Here is a 9,095-nt window from a genome sequence, read left to right on the forward strand (position 1 = left end):
GTCACCTTGTGATGGCGCTGTACCAGAGGAAAGGAACCGTGAACGCCACCGAGCTGTTGAGCCGGAGGAGTAGAGGCATCAGGGATGCTGGGACCATAATCAGACTCAATATGAAGGTCCTTAGAGCTCTCCTCCTCCAGGTAATGGAAAAGACAGTGCATTTAGATATCCGCTGTAGCTAACTGGTGTCAATGAGTGTTTTATTAATAATAGTCTTCATCGTTATATTGTAGGACAGCAGGGATTTCATTAAAGTAAAGCAAAGCAAGACCTCCAAATCCACGATAATGTATGAAAATGGTAAAATCTACTTTGAAAATTACCAGAAATGCTACAGCTGGTGAGTATGAATAATTAACTTGTTATGTTATTTACCAAACTCTTAATTGGCACTGTGTGTTTAGAGCAATCTGAAATTATTAGTGTATATTGTCATGATGTTTGCAGTGTACTGTAAATTTAAATGGCATGCAGGTGTAAAAAGTTGTAATGGACAGTGTTAACAAAATAAAATGTTTATTCTCTTGTCACAAAATGAATGACTAAATAAGGGCTGCAACTCTAAATGTTTCCCAAATGTCCTCATCCCAAAGATACTCAGTTTACTGTCATAGAGGGGGTAAAGAAACCTGAAAATATTCATATTGAAGGCTGGAATCAGAATTTCAAGTCTTACCAAACTAGTTGGCGATAAATGTAATGGTATACAACGAATTGATTAATTCCTGCAGCTCAAAATTAAATCCTCTGGTTTCAGTGTTCATTCAGAGCCTCAAGTTCTGTACAAATTGCCTAAGAGGTCGAAATTGGAGAAATTTGAAGATGCCTTGCTGTGTCAGAGCCCACTTGTAAGTGAAATTAAACTTTTTTTATTTTTGGATTAAGGCTGAAATTGCAATGAGATTATTCTAGCAACACAGGTTCAGATTGTCGTTTCATGTGTCTTGTTGACAGGACAAAACATTAGCCTCCCCCTCTGATCATAAACCCAGCCTTGTGGCGTTGACAGCCAATAACTGGCTGTATCGTCTCTCAGCTGAAACGGGAGAGGAGCTGCAGAGAGTTTACCTGTCTTCAAACCATAAATTCAGGTATCGTCAAAGCTCTGAGTTCTTTGTTTCTTTGAGTGGAGATAAATACATTTGGTTGTAGTCTGTTTGAACACCTTTTAACATTACACACTCAAACTGTTGTTTGTTCTTTTTGTAGGTATCTTGGCTGGGATGTTCCTCAAGAGATGTTTTATGTTAAATCTGTTCAAAACAAAGAGACATCTTCAGCTCGACAGGTAAGGACAGTCTTTTTATTTCATAGAAGATTTGTGCCTCGTTGAATAGTGACAGGACACTTGATAAAGGGTCTTAAAGCCTATGATCCTGCTGTATGTGGAATGTACATTTTCCTGAATTTTGATATTGCATGGCATATTTAATAAATTAAGGACAATGAATGAGTCAGTCAAGGAATTTAAGTATCACAGGACAGGATGCAATTTATGATTTCCATTGTCAAATAATCTGTCGACTCCTCTTTAGACAAGTTGATTAATTCTTAAGTCTGCTAGAAAAAAATGCCAATTACAATTTCCCGGTGCGCTTGTTGACATTTTTTAATTGCTTCTTTTGTCTAACCAACAGTTTTAAACCTTTTTTTTTGTGAGGACAGTAAAATCAATTTGCTTTATTACTTGTCCCAGGATGTGGAGAAACAAGTACTGGATTTGACTTCTGTCTGTTTGTTTGTTTGTTTGTTTGTTTGTTTGTTTGTTTGTTTGTTTGTTTGTTTTGTTTTGTTTAATTTGCAGGCAGGTATCACTCAGAATATTGTGATGCACCTGGCCATCTTTCAAGTTTTCCCCTTGGAAATTGTTGGCATTTTGGAGATCAACAAAAAGGTATGTGGACTTTTTTTTGTAGTTTATTGAAAAAATGTGAAACATGCCTGCAGCATGATATGTAATTGAAATGTAAATCTTAATCTTTCAGGTCTTTGGAAATGGTGTCACCGATGTTGTTCTGTCTCAAGGTGTCCTCGTGGTGTCTTACAGCAACAAGTCAGTGAAACTGTACAGCTTTGAGCACATTGTCCAAAGAGTAGGTATGATTTTTTTGTCCTAAAAATGTTCCCTGTACAGTATTGAGCAAGCTGAACATTTTTAACACAGCATCAGAAACACATTTGTTGAAAATCTTGCTTCTTACATCTCCGTGTAACTGACGAACATTTTCTGTGTTTTCAGAACATGACAGAGAAGTTAACGCTTGGAAAGCCGAGCTCACTTCTTGGAGGCAAAACAGTGGGAGATGTCCCGTTTGGTATTCCAGTAAATATCCAGATCACAGGTGGAGTCTGTTTTAAAGTCCAGACCTGTTTTGTATTTGTGTTAAAGAGCATTGTAGACCTATTTTATCAGGGATGTTTTTCATTACAATGTAAAAATTGCAATCTTATTGCACAGATTGCCCTCCACTGCTTTTCGAGGTGTCATGCACTAATAACAGTATCCAGATTGGAGGCTACCCATGGCACTACATCTACACACCACCGCATAAAAATGACAAAGGGACACATCACATCTGTTCAGTCAAGGACAGCACCTTAGTAAGTTTAATGAATCCTCTTTAATACATTATAACATAACATTTCAATAATTATTTGTTCACTTGAGTACAAAATGTAGCTTCTGCTTGGTTATAATAGAGAAATATGCTCAATCTTGTTGTGTGATAGACTTAACTGCCACTAAAATTAGCGAGAGTCTATTGAAAGTGACACAGTAAGAAGGGCCACAGATGTTTGTGACAGTCTTTGTATTCAGCTGCTGGACAGAACCAAACCTGTAATCACTACTCTAAACCCCACAAAATGGTGCAACTACTTTTGTGCCGTGCAACACAAGCTTCTCTGTATTTTGTCAAGATTATTTCAGATTTAGTTTCTTTGATGACACTCCTCACTTTTATTTCTTACCAGAGACAATTTTCAGCAACTGAGGCTACAAATTCAGTTGTAGGGGAAAAATAACAAATTGTATTTTAGCCACAACACTTTCCAAAAAGCTAGAAAATGCAGTTTTGTTTGCCTTGATCAACATGGTGTGCTACTGGTAGAAATACTGCATGAGCTCACAGCATTAAGAGAAAAACATTTGTAGTTTCGAGCTGTTGAGGCTCTAAAGCTGCATCAGAAGCAGCAGTTTATACAACCACCTTGTAAGTCCACAGTGGTGAAGCTGCACTAACAATAGGGTTTGGGTGGAGTATCCCTTTTTAATAAGCCAAGTGTTGCCACACTTGTTGATGTTTTGCAGACTCTAAGTGCATAAATCCTGTTATATAAAGGTTGTCATGATACCAGAATTTAAAACGTTGATACAATACTAATATATAATAATTATTATTTTATATTAAAAAAGGTGCTTCACACCTCTTTCAATACTATGGCAAAAAAAGTCATAGGATAAGTTTCGGAAAATTTGTTCCGTATTTATGTATAGCTTTGCTACTTTTGATACTACTGAATGCGAATATTGTTTTGTTTTCCACAAGTATCGCAAAAGTACTAAAGTATCCATACTTTTAACAACCTTAATTTGCACATCACAAAAAAACTACAAATAGTTATGTGCCAGTGGTACTGCTTTACAATTATTAATGTATGTCCTGGTTAATGAATTAAAGGGATACTTTGACTTTTATGACATCAGGCAACAAATGGAATACAGAACATGAACTGCTGCTCTCTAGAGAGTGATGGGATCTTCTTCCACCCTGACGACTCAGGAAGAATCATCCATGTTGGACCTACCGTCATAAAGTGAGTACAACAGCTAACCTTCACTGTAGCCAAATGAAGACAAGTGCAAAAAAAGTGGTCTATGGTGTAGAGGCAAAAATACTCATTTACTATACAAATTAGTATAGTCTTAGACGTTCTTAAAACCTACAGTAAATGTTGTAAAAACAATATCATGTTAGACACAGTATGATACATGTTTACTCTTTATTTTCTTATCATACTGGACATGTTCAGCAAGTTTTGATTTTCATTTCTCCAAGTGTCCTGAAGATCCTCGGTGAACTGAGCAGTGGTTTGCCATCAAAAATAGTTAGGGATTTCTTTATGGCGACCCATCGAAACAACGCTGTAAGTGTCCTGCCTATTTACCTTGATCGTGAATCCGCCTCATGTACAGTATGTATCACATGTTCACTATTACATTGGTGGGTTTTCAACTGTAATAACTTGGTCTACTCGATTAACTTTAATGTTTCTGCTTTCCATCTGCTGCAGCCTACCTCACAAGTCACCGTCACCTCATCAGGCCGCACAGTGAAGAGAAGATTTCAGCAGCTGGATGATGACCCCGATCAAGAGGTGACAAAGTGATTATGCTTTAGTGATTGATTCAGTATCTCTGCAAAGGAATACTGTGAAATAAAAAAAAAAAAAAAAGTGTAGTGTCCAAGTAAATTATAATGGTAAACACAGTGTATATGGCATATACTTGTATACTCTTTGGAAGCCAGGAAGAGAATGTAGTCTCACATATCTTTTAAGGTTAAGTCTCTTTATATTCACTTAGAAAAGACCAGAACCAACAATGAATTGATCAACAGTGACTCTGCTATGCAGCTAAAAATGCAGATTCACTTCCTCTTTGAGAATCAATTTCTCAATCATTGAGCCTCTTTTAAATGAAGCTTTATGTGATAAAATACATAATTCCTCCAGAATCTGTAAGTGATGTCTGAGATATCACAGAAATACGCCAGATGTATCAAGTTTTTACAAGTTGATAGAAGTAAAAAGCACCTAAGAATAAAGGATAAGCGGAGGTACATTTTAATCCATTAGTCCAAGTTTTTGTAACACTGTGACTTCTCTGGAGCCTATTAAAAGCTTTCAGTGCAGCTAGATGTGAATAATTTTCTCTGTGGAAATGGCATCAGAACAGCATCTCCATCATCTTCAAGTCCTCAGGCCACTCAGGTGTATTTTTACACATGAAAGCAACTTTCAACGGGTATCCTTCCTTTCAGTTTGACCAAATTCAGACCTATGCTGACTGGTACACCATCTGAGATACAGACAATACATACATACAGAGAGCTGCAGTTGAGTAATTCATAATGAAAGCGTCAAACATCATTGTTCAGCTTCAAACACAGACACTTTCATTATCAAACCACTGCTTGCAAATATGCATTTTATTCAAAGTAGAGAAAGTTCGTCATGACAGCTTGATTTCTACAATAATATTATAGTACTAACACATTTTGAAGAACTGTCTTTCTTCTGGCCACATCATTGTTGGCTGCATGCTAATCTCTATAAACAGATATCCACATACAGTATGAATGGAAAATGAGTCATCCTGTATATCTATACTGTTTATACATGGTGCTTTTTAATTGTACAGACTTTCCGTATGGTTGAATATGAGGATGAGCTGGACCTTCTGGCTGTAGTGGTAACTAATGGTGAGGAGGGAGAAGGAAGAGCTCACATCCGACTGCATGACAACCAGAGCGGGCAGTTACTGCGGACGGTTGATCTAATCGAACCATGGGATGAGGTGAGCGACTACACATAACAGTACCAACGTCACGCTGATGTGTTTCTGTATGTGGATTGATTCATGTGTGCTTGTTTCTGCTGTTTCAGACTTTTCGACATGAGTTGTTCTTTGACAAAGACACAATAGTTCATATTGAACAAAAGAGCACCAACTTCTGCTGCCACGTCTACAAACTCAGGGCTGCCAGTAAATAAGCTGCGCAAAAGTGAGTTAAGCTCCTGGAAGGCATTTATCTTTTAAAGATTATGTACATATTTGTTTTCCAACCTGTTTTTTGTACAGCTTTACTGTAAAACAAATAATGCTGTTTTTCACATGTACTGTAACATACTTTGTGTGAGTTACACTTGATAATTAAGTCTCTGCACTTTTTTACTGTCTTACACCTGAAAGCATTTTTTACATTGTTTCTCTTAAATAAAAACGTTATATTTTTCCAAGTTACTCTGCATTTCTGCCTCATTCTGTTTCCATCATGCTAATCTAAATATTAAGATAATTGAAACTTTCCCAAAATTGTGCAGGATTGGACAATCGTCCTCACAACCTCTCGTACTGACTTCTTGTCAGTGATTGTGGAGTGGGCGAGGCAATTAAGTCATATTTGAGTCAGAATGTGAGGACGGTTGCGTGGTTATTTGCTCATGCTGCCAATTAAATCTGATGAAACCAGACCTACACAGTCTTGAACACACAACGGATTTGCCCAAGCAACTGAACTCCTACAGAGCTTATGCACTGTCATGCATGGGTCACAAGTGTGTTTGTTTTGACATGTTAAAAATGTCCAAGAGAAGTGAGAAAATGATCATATGTTGCAAATTGCTGCCTGTATGTTGCAAATCTGGTACAACTACTAATAAATAATAGGTAAGGGTTTTACCCTCAAATGTAACCTTTGGTGGTAAAAAAAAAACCCCAGGTGTAAATGCAGAGTTTACACATTCCCATTGCACACAAAAGCCCGAAATAAGGTGTATATAAGTGTGAGTTTTCTTCTTCAAACTACATAGTGCCCCTTTAAATGAAAGTGTGACAATAAGCCCTGGTCTCTCCTACTTACTTTGATCACTTGGCGTCATTTAAGGACACCTGAATGGCACACTGAACAGTTTGCTGCACACCTGAAGCTCCAGCTATGAAAGACTTTACAGAGAGGGGAGCACACTGCTGAAATTACAGCGCTCAGATGATGACACAGCACAAAATATGGAAGTGTTTTCCTGTCTAGCTGGTCCCAGCTCCTCTTCTGTAACCACACGAGTTACAAAACGTCTTTCCTCCTCCACACATTTGCAGCGCCGTGCGTCACGTGACCGCGCTGCGTCCTCACCGGCCACCTCTTGAAGTTGTTGTGTTTCTAGTAACAGCTGCTCGGGTCCAGTCGCTCCGTCTTCCTGCTTCAACACTGATGGAAATGGAGAGTTTCAAGCAGTTCCTGGTCGCTCTGTGTGCCGCCGGAGCCGTCGGGTTCGTCTCCATAATATTCGTGCTACGATGGGTCCTGCACTATAAAGAAGGTTTAGCCTGGGATGGAGGACTGGCCGAGTTCAACTGGCATCCGGTCTTAATAGTGACCGGGTTTATTTTCTTGCAGGGAATGGGTGAGCTGAGTTTTACTTTTCTTTTTTTGAGAAACATGGTGGGCGGACAGGGTGTGTGCCAAGTTTGGAAGAAATGTAAACTCTCAAAGGAAATTTTCGCTCAAAGTTACACAAAGCTCCCTCTCAGGGGGCGGTAATGATGAGTGTGTGTTACTGAAACTGAACTTCCAGTGAAACTGACTTCCAGCTGAGGTCATACACTGGAAAAATGAAAACATCTTCTTTTAAAGGAACTTCACCAAGTGTCTTTACAGGTCTTGTGGAGTACTACAACCTAACACGTTATGTTCATTAAGTGTGAATTATTTTTGATTTCATCAGACTTAAGTTATTTAATTTAATAACATTCAACAAAAAATATGCATCTCACAGTCACATCAAGTTCTGTTTGAATGACGCTGACGTGCCGTCTCTTGCAGCCATCATTGTCTACAGACTCCCCTGGACCTGGAGGTGCAGCAAACTAACGATGAAGTTCATCCATGCAGGCTTGAACCTACTAGCGTTCATTTTTGCTGTTATATCTATGGTGGCAGTTTTTGACTTCCACAACGCTGCCAAAATCCCCAACATGTACAGTCTGCACAGCTGGCTGGGCCTGACAGCAGTTACACTGTACTGCCTACAGGTAATGAAAACCTATTCATTTCAAATTGTGACATTTTGAATGTAAATTAGCTTATTGTTGTGTGTTCAGTCCACTGTACTTTATCAATCTGTCTATTGAGCTATGGACTGGTTAAACACAATACATATAGAGTAAGCCAGAGATTCCCATTAAAAACAAAAACTTGATTAGTACAACATCTGACAAGTGGATGTTTTTTTTCTCCTCCACTTCTCCTTCACTGAGCAGCTTGTACTTGGAGTTGGCATGTACTTGATACCAATCACACCGGTCTCCTGGAGGGCAGCATTCATGCCCCTCCATGTCTACAGTGGTCTCTTACTCTTTACCGGTGTCATAGCTGTGGCACTCATGGGCATCACAGAGAAACTCATATTTGGCCTGTAAGTATAGAAACAAAAGAAACTAAGGCTTCAGACTATATGCTGCTTTACAGTGGGTATAACTTTAGTTTTTGTGCTTCATCACTCAGGAGCAACCCGAAGTACAAGGACTCTCCCCCAGAGGCAGTTTTTGTGAACTTTCTCGGAGTCCTCCTCGTAGTTTTCGGAGCTCTTATCCTCTGGATTGCCACTCGAACATCTTGGAAGCGCCCCAGTGACCAGATTATGCATTCCCTGCATACCAATGGGGGAGGTGAGGACAACACCAAAGTTGGTCCAGCCATGTCTCAGCTATCTGATGCAGCTGATGCTGAGGCCTGCGGGGATGTCAGGAGGAGGAGTAACAAACTAGATGACGAGGCTGACTAATTACAAAATAAGTCACTCGGAGCTTATACGGTTGCCAGTTTTGAATGTATGTACGCCCAGTCTACACTGGTCAGAGAAAGTCAAAATGAAGAGATCTTTTTTTGCTGAGCTTTCCATGTATAACTTTCTCTCTTGCACTTTGAGGTGTTTCATTTTGGTCTCATTTTGAGCATCTTGTTGTTTTCTTTAAAGGTATTGTTGTAAGAGCATGTAAATAATGGGGAGCTACTTTATAACCAGATTCAGCTCATGTGGGAATACACTTTATTGATATACACTGTAGAAATAATCGTAGAAGATTTTCTATTTTCTAACTATTTGTATTGTAATATCTGGGTTTTTGAAATATGTTCAGAACCTACCTATATTTTACAATAAATATTTGCAACTTCTAACTTGCATCTTACAATCCTTTTATGTTTACAAATTGGCTGCGGTAGAGGAGAGATATTAATGCAATATATAACACAGTCAAGAAGTATTGTGAGAGCCAGTATGTGATTGTTGTAATTACATTAACCATTACTGCT

General features: G+C 38.7%; 2 protein-coding genes across 2 annotated transcripts; both read left to right on the forward strand.

Moving 5' to 3' along the window:
- The first annotated feature begins 9 nt into the window (after positions 1-9).
- dcaf17 (ddb1 and cul4 associated factor 17) lies at positions 10-6,025 on the forward strand. Its single transcript, XM_084361429.1, has 14 exons — positions 10-140; positions 234-340; positions 758-848; positions 955-1,091; positions 1,210-1,288; positions 1,805-1,894; positions 1,986-2,093; positions 2,240-2,342; positions 2,459-2,601; positions 3,707-3,816; positions 4,059-4,146; positions 4,294-4,377; positions 5,423-5,578; positions 5,668-6,025. The coding sequence occupies exons 1-14, from the start codon at positions 12-14 to the stop codon at positions 5,773-5,775; spliced, it is 1,533 nt and encodes a 510-aa protein (XP_084217555.1). The 5' UTR covers positions 10-11; the 3' UTR covers positions 5,776-6,025.
- Positions 6,026-6,872: 847 nt separating this feature from the next.
- cybrd1 (cytochrome b reductase 1) lies at positions 6,873-8,960 on the forward strand. Its single transcript, XM_084361367.1, has 4 exons — positions 6,873-7,185; positions 7,605-7,813; positions 8,042-8,196; positions 8,286-8,960. The coding sequence occupies exons 1-4, from the start codon at positions 6,993-6,995 to the stop codon at positions 8,563-8,565; spliced, it is 837 nt and encodes a 278-aa protein (XP_084217493.1). The 5' UTR covers positions 6,873-6,992; the 3' UTR covers positions 8,566-8,960.
- The last annotated feature ends 135 nt before the right edge of the window (positions 8,961-9,095 follow it).

The sequence above is a fragment of the Pagrus pagrus genome, assembly GCF_965226575.1.
Source record: "Pagrus pagrus genome assembly, chromosome: 9".
Classification (NCBI taxonomy): domain Eukaryota; kingdom Metazoa; phylum Chordata; class Actinopteri; order Spariformes; family Sparidae; genus Pagrus; species Pagrus pagrus.